Consider the following 20,425-nt stretch of genomic DNA (forward strand, 5'->3'; position numbering starts at 1 on the left):
AGGATGGAGTGTGCTTAGTTGCATGCTTTTCTTTTCAATCAATCCCAGAACACTTTGCTTTTACAGAGACCTGCCCAACCAGGAAATTTCTCTGAACTCAGTGTCTTTGGCTTTTCTCAATAGCTGTTCTTAACTTCTGCCTAGAATTCCATTTGTTGAAAGGTGCCAGTTGTATAGGTGCCAAATATTTGAGGTCTTGTTATGTAATCAGAAATGGATATTTTAAATCAGGGAATTTAGCAGTGCCCTAGTGCTTAAATGAGTCTTAACGAATACATATTCAAGACTTAAAGCAAAAAACCAAAACTTTCATATGAAAAAATGAACAACAAACTACGGCAAATGTGAAATGGATGTTTATAGATGTTCATGTTAAACTGCTTCTTATCAGAGCAAGGTAAACAATTTTCTTAGCTCTGCAAAATTCCACTGTAGCCCCTTCCGTCAAATTGTAAAGTAAAGCAGCTTAATGATTTTATAAAATTCATCTTTACCGTTAAAAAAAAAAGTCAGCTTCCACAACGGGATTCTAAAAAAGGGTGGGTGTCAGGAGCGTTGGATTTAGCGACATCTTTTGCCATAACTTGGATACTGGTTGGGTGGGTGGGCTGGTAATACAGGAGAGCCTTAGGCTCAATTCACATCCACCCAGAACTGGGCCTCCTCCCCTTAAACCCAAACCCTGAACCTCTCTGCCAGGTTGGTGAAGCCTATCGTCACTTCTCAGAACAGTGTGTACAATGAATAAAATAAAATAGATGAGCTTGTAAAGGAAACCAGTTAGACTGAAATACTGTTATCAAAATAATAAAAGAATTTGAAATAGAGTCATAAATGTGCTTCTTCATTAACACATTAAATGACAAGATCTAGTGGAAATTCTAAAAACTACCTTCATTCCAAAGCAGTGATGAGTATCTGTGACATTTCAAGATATCTGTAAAGTGATGGGAAAGTAAATGATTTCTTTTGGTGAAGATATCATAGGTGCTTCGTTGTCTACAGTCATAACTGAAGGGAACACCAGATTTCAGTGAGAGGTTCATGAAAAGAAAAATGCAATGTTGTTCTCATCCAAGTTTACAGACCCTCCTGAATTCTATTCACAGACCTATCTGTGGGTCCAAGGACGCCTTCCTTGATTATGAAGACCTTTCTTCTTCTGGGCTGTCGGGAGAGAGCACTGCACTGGGAGACAAAAGGGTTTGTTCCCCGCCCCTCGCTCTCCCTCTAACAGCTGGGAGACTCGCCCCTTTAGTTGTTAAGGCAAAGCACCGTCTTGCTTAGTCCTCTCCCGCAGAGGCTGGTGTCGGGTGGGGGTGTCCCCTGGGGTTCCAAAGCACCCTGTGCCTACTCCCTCACTGGTTCTCACCTGTGGGGTAATGACCTGCTCCTACCATCCACCCCCTGCTCTTGCCCAAAGCAGCAATAATGGCTCATTTATCATTGTGTTCCTGGTATTCAGCACAGGGCTTGGTACACAGAAGACCATGAATATACATTTACTGGATGAACAGATGAATGAATGGATGAAAGCATCTCTCTCTCACTGTAAAAATATTCCTTATTTCACACCAGCAGTTCTCAACCCTGGCTATATGCGAGAATCACGTTCTGAGATTTCAGAAGATCCTCAGACCCAGGCTATCCCTCCAGAGATTCAGACTCCAGTGGCTGGGGTAGGGCCCCGGTTTTTGTATTTTTTTAAAATCACCCCAGGTATAGCCAGAGTTGAGAACCTACAGAACCACAGAGCAGTAGCTGAGGTAAGAGAATAATGCTCCCAGATGAAACTTCTTTCCCAGACTTAGAAAGATGAAATTAGTGCAGAATTCTGAACTCTGCGAGGGGCTAAACATATAAATTGAGTTTCTGACCCTCAGAGTCGGGTCACGGTTCTGAATCCAACAACATCAGTAATATCTGAACTACATTCTCAGACTTAGGTGAAAAAAATCCCGGGCTTGACAGTGAAGACCATGAAACGAAGAGCAAACGCCCGAGCAAGCCCTGCAAGGCCCTGGCTCCCTCCCCTCGCTGCAAGAAATCCTTGCGAACTGGGCCCCGTCCTGGGCAAGCAGCACACCTTCCAGCTGGGGATTCCTAGCTGTGTGCTTTCCTCATCTACAAAGTGGAGATGATAATAAAAACGCCAACCTCAAAGTACTATTACAGGAACTGAAAGATGTAAGCGGGCAGAAAGCATTTTGTAAGTAGCCACACATGCTATCGAGATTCTTTATTATTACATTCTACCAACTGAGTCCTTATAGGTGGAAAGACCTTATGACTTGGGGATTCTAGGTCAGACTCCCTGCATGTAAATTCTAGCGCCACCTCTTACCAGCTGTATCATCTCACGGTAACTATTTAACTTTTTTTTTTTTTGGCCTCAATTCCTTATCTGTAAAATGGTGATAATAAAGGTACCTATCTCATAGGGTTTTTGGAAGGTTTGGCTGAATTAATGTACTTAAAGTACCCTTGGTTCTGGGGCTGGTAGATGCAAACTATTACATTTAGAATGGATAAACAACAAGGTCCTACTGTAGAGCACAGGAAACTCTATTTAATATCCTGTGATAAACCATAATGGAAAAGAATATTAAAAAAGAATGTATATATAAAACTTCAGCTTTGCATCGGAATCCCCTGGAGGGCTTGTTAAAACACGGACGGCCAGGCCCCTGTGCAGAGCTTTTGATTCAGTAGACCTGGGCTGAGATCCAGCAGTTTGCATGTCTAACAAGCCCTTAGGTGATGCTGCTGTTGCTGGCCTGGGAACCACACTCTGAGAACAGCTGGCTTAGAATAATGCTTGGCATACAGTAAGTACCTAATAAGTGTTAGCTGTTATTATCTTTTCCCGGCTTCTAATTTCTTAGTCCCTGAGCGAAACAGTTTATGCTCCACTTCTACTCAGTACTGCCTTCGTGAAGAAACAATTTTGAAATCTTCTGCTTGCAGTGGTTCCCAAAGTGTGACCCCAAAAACATCATGCGGGGGCTTACTTGTAATGAAGTTCTTGGGCCCCGACCCAGATCTACTGAATCAGGGATTATTGGCGTGAGGCTCAAGCTCCTGTGTTCGAACAAACAGCCCTCCAGGTGATTCTAATGCACAGCAGCTTTAAGAGATACCCCTCTGCTAGAAAATCACCATGACTACTACAGTACTCCTATTAAAAAGGGGAGGCAGGATGGCTTAAGATCCAGAGTATAGTTTTTGGTTGAACTGCAGCTCAAGAACTGGCTCAGCTTCTTAGTGTGGCCCTACATGAGTTATAATACCCCTCTAAGCCTCAGTTTCCTCATCTATAAAAATGGGCATCATCACAGGACCTACATCACAAGGACCTGAGACAATGCAAATGAAGTGCCTGACACACGCGACCTCTTCAAAGAATGTTAGCTGCCACTGTTATCTTTATAATCATTATGATATGTCCTCTCTCAAAGTGAGGTGAGATAGCTTATAACCAACATATAGATGTACAGGTGCACAGGATAGCTAAAATAAAGATTAAAAAAATAAAAATGTCACACAAAGAAGGTGGAGAAAGGGAGGGTTGAAATGGCTGCTGCAACTGTCTTGCAAATTGAGGTCTGGACTTCCCTGTGGGCTAGAGTCAAAAAAGGAAATACAGAGGTCATGGTTTCCGCTGGTTGAAAAGAGGAAGGAGACCAGCTCTTTTGGAGAGACAATATTGTCCCTCGGCCACACCAGTTCTAAATTCTAGGAGAATCTGATCACACGAGCCTGTGCACGAAGGCCCTGGGTAACAGGAGGAAATCTCCTCCAGCAGTGCTTTATGTACCTTTTTCTTTAATTAATTCTCAACAAGAGCCCAGGGCAAAATCCTTAGATCCCAGAAGATGAGAGATGTTACACTCACTTTGGGTGCCGAATATCAGGGAGAGAGCGATTCAGGGAGATTTTATCACTGACGTAAATGTTAAATCCATTTTCTCGGTATGCCTGATCCACTCTTTCAGCATCGGTCATGGGGAAGGGCCTCCCTTGTTCTCCGTTTCCTAGGAGCAGAGAGCAAAGTCAGTGTTGCCAATTAAATGGAGTGGGGAAGGGAAGATGAAAAATATGGTTAAATCACCAAGATAGAACTTTACACTTGATATACAGTGTTCCTCCAGATTTTGCAGGGCTAAAGAGGTGAGGGGAATGAGACTCAGCCATGGGCGTATCATTCACTTCAGACCTGTTCTCATGAAATGTCCCCAGCAAAGTTGTCAGGGTAGGCATACGAGCCCTCATTCTATAGGCAGATAAACCAGGACGCAGAAAGGCTATAAAACCAGGTCTCTGGGCTCCAAAGCCCATGCTTCCCCCACTCTGCCAGGAGCCCCAAACATCCCTGACCCTGAAGTCTGATCACCTGGACGGGAGGCCAGGTCACTTGCCTATAAGCTGATCAACCTCGGGCCAGTACTACCTCTCTGAACTGTAGCTTGTTCCTGTCTGGTACCCACACCACGCTGAGAAAGTCAAATGAGAGGTTGCATACATGAAAGCTTTCTGTAAACTATGAACCCTATTAACCATGTGAGGAAATACTATGATTACTCTCCAGGCAAGGCAAGCTTTATATATAAATCAAAATTGCCACAAATGATAAAAGATGTTTTGATTTTTTTTAAGCCAGCAAACAAATTAAGATTTGCCTAGCCTAGGCCTGGATTGCCTGAAAAGTGTTGTTTTGAGCAATGGATTTGGGTGGATCCAGCACCAGTTTTCCTCTCTCTTTACAATCCATCTGGGGAAAGAGTCCCTGATGCTCTAGGAAATTACTCTCTGGGTTCCCAGGGTGCAGATGGTACGTGGGGATGTCCCCCAACCCCTGCAATAATAGCCCAAGCATCTGCCATTGGCAAGGGTCTGGAAGAAAGGGTAATAAAAGTCAGCTGATTCAACATCACCTCATCTTCTGGAGCAACACCCCATTTACTTTGCAAAGTAAATGTTGACATCAGCTTGATGAGAAGGTGCAAGCAAAGAGGGGAGCCCAGGGGTGGTGTCTACTGCAATCCAGCCCAACGAGAGAGAGGACTCCGCCACCTGTAACTTGCATTGCTCTGTGATAAGACACTGCTGGCCAGTGCCCAGCACAGATCCTGCAAGGGACACAAATGCAACAGGCAGAAAAAGAAGAGCAGAAGCATCTGTTCGGGCGGGGAGGGAAGCTTCGGGAAGGCAGTGCAGGGGAGTGACTCAGAGTTCAGGCCTTGGAGCTGCGCAGAGTGGAGTTTGAAGCCCGCCCTGCTGCTCCCAGCTGTGTCATCTCAGGAGCGCCTTCAGCCTTTCTACGTCTTCAGTTTTGCCTTTTGTATTCCCTGGGATGAGAAGGTTCAATGTGATGATTAAGGAGGGAATGCAGGGCAAGATGCCTGGCACACAGTGAGTGCTCAACACATGCTGGTTATTATTACTCTCAATAATGTCGCCACTGCTTACTATTTTCTGGCTAGTTAGCCCAATGTTCCAATAATTCCGGTATAAATGCCTGGAAAATTAGCTCTTTTCAAAAGTTTCCTTTCTTAAGGAAACATTTTAAATCATGTTTAAAATTTTTTAAAAATTTTAAAACATTTTAAATCCCCTTCATTTTAAATCACTGGCATATAGAAAAATGCATGTCCTGTCTTTGCTTTCCCTGACCATCAGTTGTTACATCAGCTCTATTCAGAGCCTTACTGTCATCTGGTTTTGTCATAGTATAACTTAAAAAAAAAAAAAAAATCAACAGTGGTGGGTACCCCTGAGATGAAAATGAATAAAATACAATCCCTTATATTTCTACGGTGCTTTCCAGTATTGTAAATTGTACTTTGCTTGTCACCTTCACAACAACACCCTGAGGTTATCAAAGTACGAAGCATGAGCCCCGCTGACAGAGGGGGAAACCGAGGCTCCAGGAGATGGAATTTATCTGATGGTCACATGGCTGGTAGGTGGTATCTGAGCTGCTCTCCTGGCTCCTAGCCCAGGCTCTCTCGAGATGACTCGCCACAGAAATTATGTGGCGAGTCACCCCACCCCTTCCCAACTCTGCAGCGTAACAGGAACAGTTCCAAAGGCTAATTAGGCAAAGAAAACTTCAGCTGAAGCCCACTAGATTCATTCAGCCTTGTGGCTATGGTGCTGGGTAGGGATCAACTCAGCCCTCTAGACCTGAGTTCAAGTCCCAAGCCTGCCTCTTTCTCACTGTGTGACTATAGGCAAATTACCCCACCTCTCTGAGCTCCAGGTCCCGTCTCATCAAATGCGCTACAAAGGTTGGTGAGGCGTTTCACCAACAAAAGTGTGGACCTTGGGCCTTGTTCACCATATGCGTTCAATAAGTGTTGGCTCTTATGATTACTGCTCCTCATTTTAGTGGTAAAATATCTTCGAGGAGGGAGACATTTTCTATCACCATAGAGGTAGCGGGCAAAGTCGCGAAGGCAGTGGATCTGGTGGTGTGAGTGGAGAAAGGGGTCAGCTAACAGGTGAAGTGGGGGATCCCAAGAACCAGGGGAAGGATGACGGCAAACGGACAGGGAGTCAACAGGAGGTCCAGATACCCCCGTTAAACACACACATTCGCGCACACACATACACATGCGCGTGCGCGAACACTCTCCAGGGGACTGCCCAAGGATGCTCTGCTCTCGTACCTACACGCTGAGCATCCCTCTTGATGGCTTCTTTGTCGTGCCAGTCCTTCAGCTTCTGCCCATCTCCCAAGAAAAAGGTCTTCTTTTGCTGATTGTGTGAGCCCTTAAAAAAAGACAAAAACTGTGAAATAGAAGAAAAGGGGAAATAAGTTTAATAACAGAGACCCAGAAATTACACTGCCTAAGGGAGCTTTCAGTATTGATTGAATGTCTGTCATCATTGGTTCATTTATTAATATCCTCAGTATAGCTTTGTTAGTCCTGCTCCGTGCCAGCCAGGTGTGCAAAGTTCAGAAAGATGACACACAGTGTCCATCCTCCTGGAACTTACAAACCCGTGGCAGAGAAAACAGATGGACAGACATTCCTTTCATGGAAGAGAGAAAGAGGGAGGTGTGATGCTGTCCAACAGAAATATAACATGAGCCACCTAGGTGAGCTGCATATGTAACTTTACATTTTCTAGTATTCACATTTAAAAAAAAATTTTTTTTTTTTGGCGGTATGCGGGCCTCTCACTGTTGTGGCCTCTCCCGTGGCGCAGCACAGGCTCCGGACGCGCAGGCTCAGCGGCCATGGCTCACGGGCCCAGCCGCTCCGCGGCATGTGGGATCCTCCCGGACCGGGGCACAAACCTGTGTCCCCTGCATCAGCAGGCAGATTCTCAACCACTGCGCCACCAGGGAAGCCCTAAAAATTTTTTTAAAAACAGGTGAAGTGAGGGACTTCCCTGGTGGTCCAGTGGTTAAGACTGCGTGCTCCCAATGCAGGGGGCCCGGGCTTGATTCCTGGTCAGGGAACTAGATCCCGCATGAAGAAACTAAAGACCCCACGTGCCGCAACCAAGACCCGGCACAACCAAATTAAAAAAAAAAGGTGAAGTGAGTTTTGATAATATATTTCATTTAGCTCCATATACTCCATCTAAAGTAGTATCATTTCAACACACAGTGGAAAAAAGTGTTGAGGTATTCTACATTCTTTCTTTTTTTTGGACTAAGTCTTCAAAATCCAGTGTGTGTATTTCACACTTGTGTTCATCTCAGTTCAGCCTCTTTCCAAGTGCTCAAGAGCCATAGGTGGCTAGTGGCTCCATACTAGACAGGGCAGAAGCAGTGAATTTTGGGTGAGAGGTCTGGAGAAAGTGCTAGAGGACTTCGCTTCTGCCTGGGAGAACTGGGGAAGGTTTTATGGACATGGGTGCCTTTGGATTGGGCTTCAGATAAGCGAAATGAGAGGCAGGCAGAGCACATGGCCTGGGCATAGCCTTCCAGGTGCAGGTGGAGCACGGTAGGGCTGGGCTGGGCCTGAGGAGCACAGAGCACAGGAAGAGAAGTCGGGTCTTGGTCATCTCTGCAGTCCCAAAGAAGGCCCAGTCCCAAAGAGGGGGAACAGTTGTCAAATGTGTGTGGAAGGTCTGAACAAGCACTTAGATGGCTGAAAGAAAACAGGAATATACAGTAGCCGGGGGCTGGGAGAGGAAGGCATTTATTTTGTGTTCCGGAAGGTGAGCCCATGCTGGTGGGCCAATTAGGAAGCAGTTCTCCTAATTAAAGGAGGCCGCATTCCAGTGTCTGGGGTCATCAGAAGGTGTCAGATGCTTTCCCACGCCAAGAGTCGAGTCTAAGGACTTGGCCCCAGGGCTCAGTAAGAGTCTTCCCAAGGTAACACTGCTCCACACGGCTGTTTAAATACCTGTGTTCACCTACATGAGAACAGCTTTCCACCTCACCTTGCCCATTAAAAACCCCAGACACCTGTTCTCGTCACTGTGGCATGCAGAATCCACTAGTCCTATTTCCTATATAATTAACTAGGCCCTGAATGCGTGGTGTGCTGGAACATTAGCACTAACAAGAAGCCACTGGAATAAAATCATCCCCACGCCTGTTTATTAAGGCTCCGGCTGATTCTCGCGTTAGCAGATTTTCCACAACGGCTCTAATGATAATGACAATCCTTGGCATTCCCTCTCCTACAGACCCCTCTGAGTTGCAAGAAGAAAACTCTGAAAGTGGGCCTGCCAGATGTTGTGGTCAGAGAGGGAAAGAAAACTGCAAAAACAAAGGCCACGTGCCTGCAAACAGTTCTCGGGGGCTTAGAAATCACAGGAGCTGAGCTGGAAGTTCCTTCAGCAGGTGTCAACTGTGGTGAGCTACATTTCTACGGGAGACCCTTCAGTGCTGCCTTGGGAAGGTGGAGGCTGAGAGTAAGAGCTTGACTCCCCTCCTTCAATCAGACCCGCAATGCATCTGTCTGTTTTTTATACTGGAGTTCTATGTGGGATTTCATTTTTAAAAGGACCTCTGCTAAAAACAAACTGACAATCAAGTCTCCAAACAAGTGAACACATATACTTGGAAACTGAGCTGAGGACACTGCCCTATTTCACAGACAGGGAAACTGAATCTTGGAATGGGTCAGGGACCTACCCGAAGTAAGTATTCTACCTCTAGATGTCAGGATTGGTCGGTCAAGAGCTGGTTAGCAATCTTTCCTCCAGCCCTCCCTCCCAATTCCTTCTCCCTCTTCTGCTACCCAAAGACTGGGAACTTCCACTGACGACGTTAGGTCACTGGTGGACCTAAAGAGGTTCTGCAAAGCGCGGCTGCCTTAATGGAAGGAACCAATCTAAAGTGGTTCTCAAAACGTGAACCAGGAGCATCCACACCGGTTGGGAACTTGTTAGAAATGCAGATTCCCGAGCCCTGCCCAGGAAGTAGCAGCAGCAACTCTGGGGGTGGGGCCTGGCAATCTGGGTTTTAATAAGTCCTCCAAGAGATTGTGATGCACACTCCCGTTTGAGAACTACTGGTCTAGAACGAAGGAGCCCATAATCCTGCCTCCTCTGTGCTGGTCAGGCTACACCTGGGCTATTGTATCCAAGCTGGGCAGATATTCATCATCAATGGTCACAAAAACCTTAGATGTGATCACTGGCAAACACAATCTGCTGGCTTCTGAGGATCTTTTTTTTTTTTAACTGCCAGCATGAAAAAAATGGAGGGATTTCTTATTGTTTTATCAAGATTCATTGGCTTCTCCTGAAAACTCAAAAGACACGTCAGTGTTCTGACCGAGCTGGGCCAGCACATGGCTCTCCACTTTGCCACAGTCCCCCGCCATTCCTTACTGCATTTCACCTGGCTCTCATCTCTCATCTGTCTTACTTTCCTGGCCCCAGGGAGTTTGCAACAGGCTGCCACATACAGGTATGTATGAGGAAGATTAGAAACTGTGTTGTAGGAGGACTGGGAGATGGGAAGCCGTGGGGGACACAGGAGCATCTGTCTTGTTCTCTGAGGCCCTGAGGCTAGCGTGAGTGCCAAGGGCAGAAATTACTGAATGACTGAGGGATTAGTTTAAGATAGAGAAGAAATTCTAAAAGTTGGACTGGTATTAGGGTGAAACAGGGGCACTTGGAAGAAGATAGAGGAGGCCAGGAATAGGATGCTCGCCTGTTCATCAGGATGTGAAGGAGGGGACTCAAGTGCGGGGTTAGGGCTAGCGCTTCTCGAACTTTCCTGTGCAGTACAATCACGTGGGGATCTTGTTAAACATGGATTCTGACATAGGAGGTCTGGGGCTGGGCCTAAGACTCTGCATTTCTGAAAAGCTCCCGGGGATGGCTGATGCTGCTGATGTGCGAAAAACACTTTGAGCAGCAAGGGTGAGGCGACCTTTACAAGGACATTTCGAGAGTCTAGGAGTCCAGAAAGGACACTGTTTCCTCCATATGTTTGTGAAAGTCTTCTCACACTGCTGGGAACAGGGCACGGGGTTGAACCCCACAGTTGTGACCGCATAGAGGTAAACTCCCTTGAATGAACAGTGAATTGCTGAACCAACAGGGTAGAGAATTAAGATTCCAAAGTTCTGGGAGTTTCACACTTAACAGCTCCTACCACCTCACTGCCTTTGCCTTAATGACGCATGTCCCTCTGGAATGATCTGCAGAGGTGGCCTGTTTTGGGTGGTCTCAGTCATTCTTATTTCCTCCCTAAACTAAGAGGACTTCGGAGCTTGCTGCCATAGGGACTTCTGCATGTCTAAACATGTCACTAGGGGGGCTCCTCAAATAACCAAGCTACGCAGCTGCTCAGAAACAATCAGTCCACCTGTCTCCCATCTTACAGGTGGGGAAACTGATGTCCAAAGAGGCCAAGCTACCCACATAAGCCACATAAGCAGGCCAGAGAATAAGAGCTATGTTCTTTGACTCCCACGCTGGGTTTTAGTGGAGAGAGCCCTTGTAGTGTGGCCTTGGACAAGCTACAAGAGTCACAGGCACCTCGATTTTCCTACCTGGAAAATAGAGACAGCACTACCTGCCCAAAAGGTACTTTCAGATCAACCAAGAAAAGTCACAAACTGTGTTATCGGGAGCACTTTCAGAGTTTACACATCAATGTGGGTACCAACTCCTTTAGGATTTTAAGAATCTACTGTAAATTGACATCTCATCAAATCACCTTGATACAGGACTCAAATTTTACTATACAACTTAAAAAGATTTCCAATAATAGGTCTGAGCTTTTGGTCAGAAAAGGAGTTGGTTTTGATACTAAAACCACTGAGCATTCAGAGCCCAAAGGGCCCTTAGAATCCTATCCAGAAACCTTTATGAAAATTTTGATCAGGAGTCTCTGACATCCACCCATGGAAGCCCCACAGATACATCATTCCAACTATTGCCAAATATTTATCGAGATCTACTCTGTGCCAGGCACTGGGGATACAGGCATGACAACACAGATCCCTTGTAGATGCTAATGGCTTTATAGCCAGATCAGTCTCTCTCAAAGGATGGTTCTTGGGAGACCTGAGCTCTCATTATAGATACAAATGCCTGGACCCCACCCTGAACCTATGAAATCAACATATCTGGGCGTAGGAGGCCAGGAAGATGTCTTTAAACACATTCCCCATGTGATTCACAATAAAGGTGGAAAACCACTTGTCAAAATCCAGCTGTCTCTCTTGCAGATACGAAATCTGCAGCTAACAGAGTAGAAGAGACTTGCCCAAAATCCCACAGTTTGTCAGCCCCAAAGACCAAACCAGATCCGGCTGTTCTCTCCCTGGGTTAGACTGTGAGCTCCTTGAAGGCAGGGGCACATCTGTTTTGAGCTCTCACTGTGTGTTCCTAGGTCAATACCTTAGGCCCTCAGTAAATATCAGGTGAATGACTGAATGAATGATGGCTCATTAATGGGGCAGGAAGTCTAGTTGGATGATTCAGAGCATTCTGATTCCAGAGACGGAAAAACTTAGGTTTTACTTCCTGGGCAGGTGGACCCCAGTTTCCTTGACTGATAAATAGGGAAAACTATCAGAATAACCTGCAGGTTAGCCTGCACCTGAGGGGATGAACTGAACTCATCTATACAACGCATCAAGCTCAGTGTCTGGCACAAAGTTAGGCCCCTTCGGTAAAGGAGTGCAACTATTAATACGTTATTTTTGGAGAAGGATTATGATCTGGTGTATGTAATGGTCATGTCTGGGGGAAAAGGAGAGAGATGGGAATCTAATAATAAAACTGGGAGCCCTGCAGAAGGACCTGTTGAACACCTGAGCCAATTCAACTGGCTATTGCTGGTAACAGGATTTAGAGAGTTTCCTCATTAACAGCAGGTTATGTGCCCACGTGGAAATTCGCTGTTCTTGAGGAAAGAAGAAAGTCCTTAGTTAATAGTGGCATTGTACAACAGAAACAAATGCCACAGACCTTTCGCAACAAGAAAAACATGAACAATGCTTCTCAAAAGACAGCAATTCTTATGCAATGGCAATCACTTCATGTTATGCAAAAAAGCATGTCTGGGTTTCAATCCAGAGGTAATTTTAAGTTTCTTTAATTCTGCAGACTCACAGATTTGTCTATAAAAGCCGTGATTATTTTCCTTCAGCAACCATCTTCTGCTACTTTCCTTCCCCTCTGTTCCCAGATGTCCTTTTGCTACAGGAAGCAGAGAGGCTGGAAAGGAGCACAGGGCAAGGGAGGTGAGGGAGAGTGTAGGGAGAAGGCTGGCAGAATGATGGTGGAAATCACATTAAACAGCAAATTGGAAATGGATTCTGACTGGCTGCTCTAAATAACTGCTTCTGGTATCTGCATGCTTTTACTTAACATTCCACTGAAAGAATCAATTAGTGGTTCAGACACACACACACACACACACACACACAAACAAATGGAATTTTAATCTTTTGTTTAATCACTATTTAGCGTGCCTGGCATCCTTTGGAGGGAAGGAAGAAAGGTGGTGAAGTGAGCCAACTGTATCCTGCCCAAGGAGAAAGGTCTGTTAAAGCACATACTCTAAAGGTCTGTTAAAGCACATACTCCCAGCGCTGCCGACTCGGCAACTACCGCTCAGAGAGGACACTTGTGTCTGGCTGAGCTGTCTAGTGTCTTCAAAACAATGGAAAATAGGGCTGTATGTTCAAAAACGGCAATGCGGAAAGGATAACTGAGCAGGGCATCTGCTTCATCCAGGGTCCGAGGACTATAACGGATTAGATTCTGCTGCAAATTTTAGGATAGCTTCCCTGCCCCCAACCCTCCTGTCAAATAACCCTACAAAGGCGCTGGAATGATTTTGCTTTGAGGCTTAAATGACTCCATGTAATTCCAAACATTTGTTTATCTGCTAAGTAGATTATTCTAATAACCTTCATACACACACACTCACACACAGAGACATACAGCAAAGCATTCTCTTCAAGGCTGTCTTCAAGGTTATCCTTCAAAGAGGGCCAGGGAGGACTTAATTTAGCCAAAAGCATAAAGTTACTTTAATTTAAGCAAGGGAGTTTGGACAACTGATAAATGTACTTTCTTCATGAGTTCTGAGGACATAAGCTGAATTGTTTTATTTCTTCATTCACCTCATAAAAGAGGATGATTCCACTGAGGAATTAAGGACCTACTATGTCCAAAGAGCTGTGGAGGAAATAAAGAAAAATAAGATAATTCTTAGCCTCAACAAACAGCATGGATATAAGAAAGGAAAAAACACACAACACTGTGTGTGCCTTGAAAGTTGTACAGATGAATTCTAAAGGTATTTACAAGAGCCAAAGGTTAAATTCTACTTAAGACCATCAGGGAAAAATTCCTGCAGAAGCAAGGTCTTTGACAGCTGCCTGAAAGGATGGGTAGGATTTTGACTGGTAGCCACGGGGGGATGGAGCCCAGCTGGAGGGGAAGCATGTGCAAAGAGATGGAGGTTAGAAAGTAAGGGACCTGTTTCCTTAGTGGCAAGGAGACTGATTTGGCTGGGTTGAGTGGGATGCAACAGAGAGTCAGGAACAAGGAGGCCAGGAAGTCTGGACCAGAATCTGAGGGCCTTACATTTGAGCTGTTTGGCAGGTGGGAGCCACAAAAGGTCTTTGAGCAAGGAACAGGCTGGAGTAGAGGTCCAAGAACAAAATGTTACTACCTATCCACCTGTAATTAATCTCAGAGTCCCCCTCTTCCTGGGATAGATGCAGAGAGAAACACGATTTTGTTTTCATTCAGAAGCAACGTACCCTCATTGTAGGCTGAGGCTCACTCTCCACCATTCCAGAAGTCAGACTGAAATGAGCTGACCTAAGCCCAGCCCTCACCTGGCAGGCCGCTGTTCTGAGAAAACCTACCTTCCAATACAACCAGGACCAAGCAGTATGAGAAAACAATTGCCCCTAAAGGGCACTGTTTATGAATGGACAGAGACACTATAACCCAGCAACCACAAGACTGACGAAGTCGGCGGGCCCACGTCAGGCAAGTCCTGCTGTTCCACCCAGTAATCAGGCGTGTCAATTTTCCTCGCTCCAATAACTCTGTGGTCTCAACACCAGGATGTTGGCATCTAAAATCTGGGCGGGGCCCCCTTCCCTAAGAGGGTAAGGTCATTCACAAATAGGAACCCTTGTTTAAAAAGGCTGACGCTGTGCTTCCAAGGGCAGAAGCAACCCACTAGTCCAATTCACCCTTTTGTTTTGTACAGATGGCTCTAGAAAAGGTCATTTGCTACATACAGTGTGAAAGCTCATTAAAAGACTTTTTCAACAGAGAGAGAAAAAGAGCCAAGATGTTTGTAATACCTACTATCTAAAGGGCAAATGGAGCCTTCAGTAACTTTTCTCTTTCATTCTAAAAGAATGATTGCAACTTGTACCATTTTCTTCAGAGGAAGTTTCCAAAGGGTTTATCACTGGAAAAACAAACAAAACAACAACAACACTGATCATTTGACAGTGTTCATTTGGGTGTCTCACCCATCCACGTACATGTTTAATGAATACAAGCACATGCCAGGCCCTGTGCTAGGTATAAAGAATACACTGGTGAGCAAGACAGATAAGGGCCCTGCTCTCATAGAGCTTATAGTAGTGTGTGTGGCAGAAGGGAATATAGACTTTAATCCAGAACCACAAATAAATTTAAATAGTTACAGTGGCCTGTGCAGAAAAGAAGGATAACATGGTGCAAAGAGAGTCCCTTTCTTTCAGATCAGATCAGCAGGGTCTTATCCAGACAGAAAAGTCAGGAAAGCCTTCCCTGAGGAAACGGATGGAGTATGATTAGAATAAACTCAGCAGAGAGAGGAGAACAGAGCATTTCAGACAGAGGGTGAAGTGAGGATGTGCAAAGGCCCATATTTGGCTGGGCAAATATGAAACCGGAGGGACTAAAAGAAGAGCAGGGTGTGTGTTGCACAGAGAAGGAGGGAAAGCCTGGTGGGGATGAGAGGTGGGCAGGGATGAGAATTTTGTCTTTCCCCAGAAGCATTTGGAAACGAAGTATTTTATAGAAGGAAGTGGCAAGATCAGATTGCACTTGGAAAGCTCTCTTATAGCTACTGGCGAAAGGATTAGGAGGCCAAGAGGAAGGGTAGAACACAGGGAGGAGGCTATCATCACAGTGGTATAGGCAGAGATGACGCCAGTTTAGGCAGGAAGGTAGAAGCTGGGATGGACATAAACATTTTTTATTTTAAATAGAGTCATGAGGGTCCTGCAAGTCTGCAGTCAAGAAATGCAGCCTCAGGACTTGGACACTTGGGTGATAAGTTCATCTTGAAGGTCCAGAGGCCCAAGATGCCATGGATGCAGGTGGGGCTGACCTGGGGCCTGAGCCCAGATCTCCCCTCACCCAGCCTGGTGTTCGCTTCACTACACGTTATTTTCAAGTTTTAATCCTGTTCATAGACAGCAAGTCAGGAAATCAGACCTAATAGAACTGTATCCTATATATAGTTAAAGCTTCAGGAATTCAGTGACACATGGTCCAAAAGAAAGAGAAAGAAATCCTAACTAGGGAGGCTGGTGATCCACCTGTCCCCACACTCAGCGAGCCTGTATCCTGAATGATGTCCCCAGGGGCCTAGCTCCCTCTGGCCTCCGGTACTGTGAGCGCTTTGGTGCCGAGGAAGCCTACTCTTGGAAGATAAGTATTTTCATTACCTCAGAAGGCATCGTGATGACTTCAACCAGACAAACAGTCATCAGTTTTAATGCTGGAGGAAAAACTGCCTCAGTTGGGCTTTTGAGAGGTGGTTTGTCTTTATATTCCATGGGTGATTGTCAAGGGTGATTCTGATTTTACGTTATTTCCACCTTAAGTGATAAGTTTATTATAACCTAACCCTTTCGAAAGATGAGACTTTACTATATCATTATTGTCATTACATCCACTTTGTAGATGACAAAACTGAGGCCTGGAGAGAAAATCGATATGAAAGTGTTCTGCAAACTGCCAACCACCCCATGCATGTAATCATCACAGCTAGGAGTTCCTACCACACGTCGGCCCGCTGCTCCCCACATCTCCGTGCCTGGAAAGATCTGGGGAGCACAGTCGGCTCTCAGGAAAGCACGACTTGCAGAAGTGAATCATCCTTCTGTGCCTTGTTCACGAGGAGTCTTGAACAACCGCAGGCAGCCTGCTAAAAAGTGCTCTTCTCAGACACTCGGCGAACGGAGCATTAACAGAGGGTCATTACATTGCTCTGCAGAGCGGATGCGGACGGGTCAGGAGAAAGGCAGGCAGAATTGGTAAGCTGAGCAGAAGGCAAGTTCCAACCTTTCCAGGGACCAAAAAACGGCTGCAAACACATCCCCTTAGCTGGGGAATTAGGGCTGAGCCCCCAGGTAACAGAATAGTTGCTCTATTAATAGTAATAATTACAGTTATAATCCCCTACATTCTGAAGACAGCAAAACAAAGTCTATAAAAGCACTTGCTTTGGAGTCAGAAACACCCAGGCTTGTGTCACGGTTCTACACTCACTAGCTGTGCGACCTTAGGCGAATTACACTGTTCTTCCAAGCCATGGTTCCTCGATTGTAAAAGGCAGGATATTAACAGTATCTAACATAAAGGTTATTGTGAGAAGTAAAGCTCTTAGCAGTGTTTGGTATTTAGGAAGCACTTAAAATCATAGCTACCATGATTAGTTATTATTTCAATAGCACTTTGCAATTTACAAAGCATTTTTTACATATATCATCCCATTTCTTCCTCACAATCACACTAGAATAAAGGCAGGCATCACCAACCTATTGTAATACTTTCCCTTATGGGTCCCAGACTCCAAGAATCCTTCTCAACACTGTGCTCCAAGTGGCCCTTACCAGTTAACCAGTGTTGGCCAGAGGACGGGACCCATCTACCACGCCTGCTTTAAGCTGGAGGAGTGAATTCCCAAGTACACCTGGTAGGTTGCAGTCTGCTGGTTGATTGCTTCAGGCTCTCTTGCTGCTCACAAAGGTTCCCCAAGCAGGAGGAAGTGGAGAAGCAGAAAGTGACAGATGGCTGGCCTCTCCTCTGGTACTGGCCTCCCCTCATCCACAACTGTTAGGACCTTCCCCTGTTCCAGGTCTCAGAGTCACAGAATCTAGACGCTGAGTGGGAGGTTAGATGCTACCTCCTCTGATGGTCCACTGGACCCAGTAACCCTTTCTTTGTTACGGCACATGGATGGTCCCTGAGCCTGGCTTGGGTGCTTAGAGAATGGGAAGCTCTCTTCCTCCATACAGGTGACTCCAGTTATTAGAAAATTCCTTCTGGGCTCCCAAAATTCTTTGGGCTCCTTCCTGGCCCCCAAGGAAAGTCTCTGACTGGACTATGATCCTGGCCTCCTCGACCTGCCATCATGGAACCTCTGAAATCCTTTCCTCTTCTCCATTTCTCCTGGGGTGTAAGCCACAAAGGACTCTCTCAAAGTCCCTGAGCAGTTCCCCCACCTCCCACCTCCCCTACCCCCATCCTACTCTCACTCTGGCATCCTTGTTCTTAAATAACGATCTCTTACTCGTACAGTGCCCCAGGCAGGATTCATAAGCTGTAACCACAATGGCACAAAGGATGGTTTCCTCAGAATACACCACTCTGCTATGAAAGTAGCCTCTACTGCAGAAATGAATCCAAACCCTCAGGCAAACCTTCCCTGACCTCCCTGACTAGATCACAGGCCCTGAGTGTGCCCCTGTAGCATCCTTATGGCTCCTTTGTGATTTCACATTCATTCAGGTGCTTATTTCATTACTGCCTATCTCTCCTTAAACTGTGAGGTCCATGAGGGTAGGAGATAGCAATTTTTGTTGACCAAATGAATGAGGAGACATCTTTTATCTTTTCTAGATGAAAGAAGGTCATCCATGATTAGACATGTCTAATATAGTCACAAGGATATAATACCATAAGGGGTTCTGAGGATTAACTTTATCCTCTGACTAAATGGTTTCAGGTCAACTTAACGGGCTATAAAAACTAAAGAGAGCTGGCTCACCTGATCCTAAAACGATCTGTAAAAGATGCAACCAACTTTGAACTCTGCCACCTTTTTCCTCCTTTCATTTTGTGAAATACAATTCATATTTTATAGCAAGACGAGACAAATTTAAACATAAAAAGTCTTCTCTGCCCTTTGGCCTCCCCTCTCCCCACACTGTGTATCTGCATTGCGCATTGTGTATCTTCATTGTGCATTGACCAAACCTCCCCCATCTGCAGGAATACCTGCTCAACCATAAAGAGCAACATTCTTCTACTATCAACAAGACAACTCCTTAAAAGATAACATTCCTTCCTGATTTTGTACGGGGTGGGGGGAGGGGGGGCACCCAACCCACCAGGATGGCGCTTAGATCTAGATTATGTAAAGTGTCAATAATACATCATTTGATACACAGCCCGCTGTCTCAGAAAAGTTATATAACTGTGCCTTGATTTCTAACTGGCAGAACAGTTCTCAGAGCTTTCTGAGATGCTCTTCCCGGTTATAATCCTCAAATTTGGCTCGAAAAAAATTTTCCAATTCTTTCTTAGATCGACTGATTAATTTTTCGTCAACAATTTTCAAGTTGTTTCCTTTCTGGATTCCTACCCTTTAGGTTGTGGCAGACATTGCTGTTTATCCCCCAGCAGCTGTTCTCTTTTTCTTCCACAGTAACAGAAATTTCAGTTGGTAATATGACTTTTCAGAATAAAGATGATATTTCCCAGACATCCTTGCAGCTAGGTGTGGCCCAACTGGGTTCTATCCAAAGAGATGTGGGTGCAGGTGTTGTGTGGCAGTCCACGGAACCTACCTGAAGACATCATTGGTGTGCACCGTTTCCTTCTTTACTCCTTCTATCTTGCTGTCTAGAATGCAAATGCCACCATACTGGATCACGAGATGGAGGTCCATGGCCTAGGGATGGTGAAGCTCCTTGTGGGAAGAAGCCTAGGTTCCTGAGGATTTTATGAAGCAGAACTGTCATACCAGCCCTGGGGTGCAAACCTCCAGACTTTTAAGTGAGAGAAAAATAAACTTCTTTTGTGTTTAAGCCATTCAAATCTAATCTTAGCTGATACAAGCTTCTTTTCTTGAGGCCTGAAATGCTGAGAAGCAACTTGGGTGTGGTGGAGAGGACCCTGAAGGAGGATCCAGAAGATCCAGGTTTCAAACTCCTGTCTCTGCATTTATGAACAGTGAGCAGCAGACAGGTCCCCTGTCTTTCTAGGTCCCATTTTTTGACTGCAGAATGGATGTCAAACAATGTCTGTCCATGACATGATTATCTACATTAAAAAATCCTAAGGAATCTACAAAAGCACTAGTAGAACTAGTGAGTTCAGCAATGTCACAGGATACAAAGTTGTCACATGAAAATCAATTGTATTTCTAAATATCAGCAACGAAATGTTGGAAATGGAAATAAAAATATCATTTACAATGGCATCAAAAATTCTAAATACTGAAGGGATAAATTTAACGAAACTATGCAAGACCTAGTCACTGAAAACTACAAAACACTGCTGAGAGAAATCAAGGATCTAAATAAACAGAGACATATATCATGTTTATGGATCAGAAGACCTGATATTGTTAAGATGTCAATCTTCTCAAAATTGATCTAGAGACTCAATGCAATCTTTGTAAAACTAACATGCAAGGGATCTAGAAGAATATGCCAAAACAATTTAGTAAAAGAGGAACGAAGTTGGAGAACTTAATACGTCCTAATTGCAAGGCCTGCTCAAGGGCTACGGTGACCAAGAGAGTGTGCTACTAGAGCAAGGGAAGACATGTGATCAATGGGAATGGGGTGGAGAGTCCAGGTATATAATCAGCTGATTATGAGCAAAGGTGCTAAGGAAATGCAATGGGGAAAGGATGTTCTTATCAACAAATGGTGTCAAAAAATTAGGTATCACGTGCCAAAAAATAAACCTCAACCCTTACACCTCACGGCATACACAAAAATTAACT

General features: G+C 45.1%; 1 protein-coding gene across 1 annotated transcript in view; it reads right to left on the reverse strand.

Annotated features, from left to right (window-relative positions):
• GALNT10 (polypeptide N-acetylgalactosaminyltransferase 10) overlaps positions 1-20,425 on the reverse strand; it is a 224,520-nt gene that overhangs the window by 105,250 nt on the left and 98,845 nt on the right. Inside the window, exons 2-3 of the mRNA XM_082836841.1 lie at positions 6,672-6,774; positions 3,896-4,034 (exon numbers count right to left, since the gene is read on the reverse strand). Of these exons, the coding sequence (XP_082692967.1) occupies positions 3,896-4,034; positions 6,672-6,774 (242 nt within the window). The remainder of the gene's footprint in view (positions 1-3,895; positions 4,035-6,671; positions 6,775-20,425) is intronic.

This window comes from Leucopleurus acutus (genome assembly GCF_964270905.1).
Source record: "Leucopleurus acutus genome assembly, chromosome: 3".
NCBI classification, from domain to species: Eukaryota; Metazoa; Chordata; class Mammalia; order Artiodactyla; family Delphinidae; genus Leucopleurus; species Leucopleurus acutus.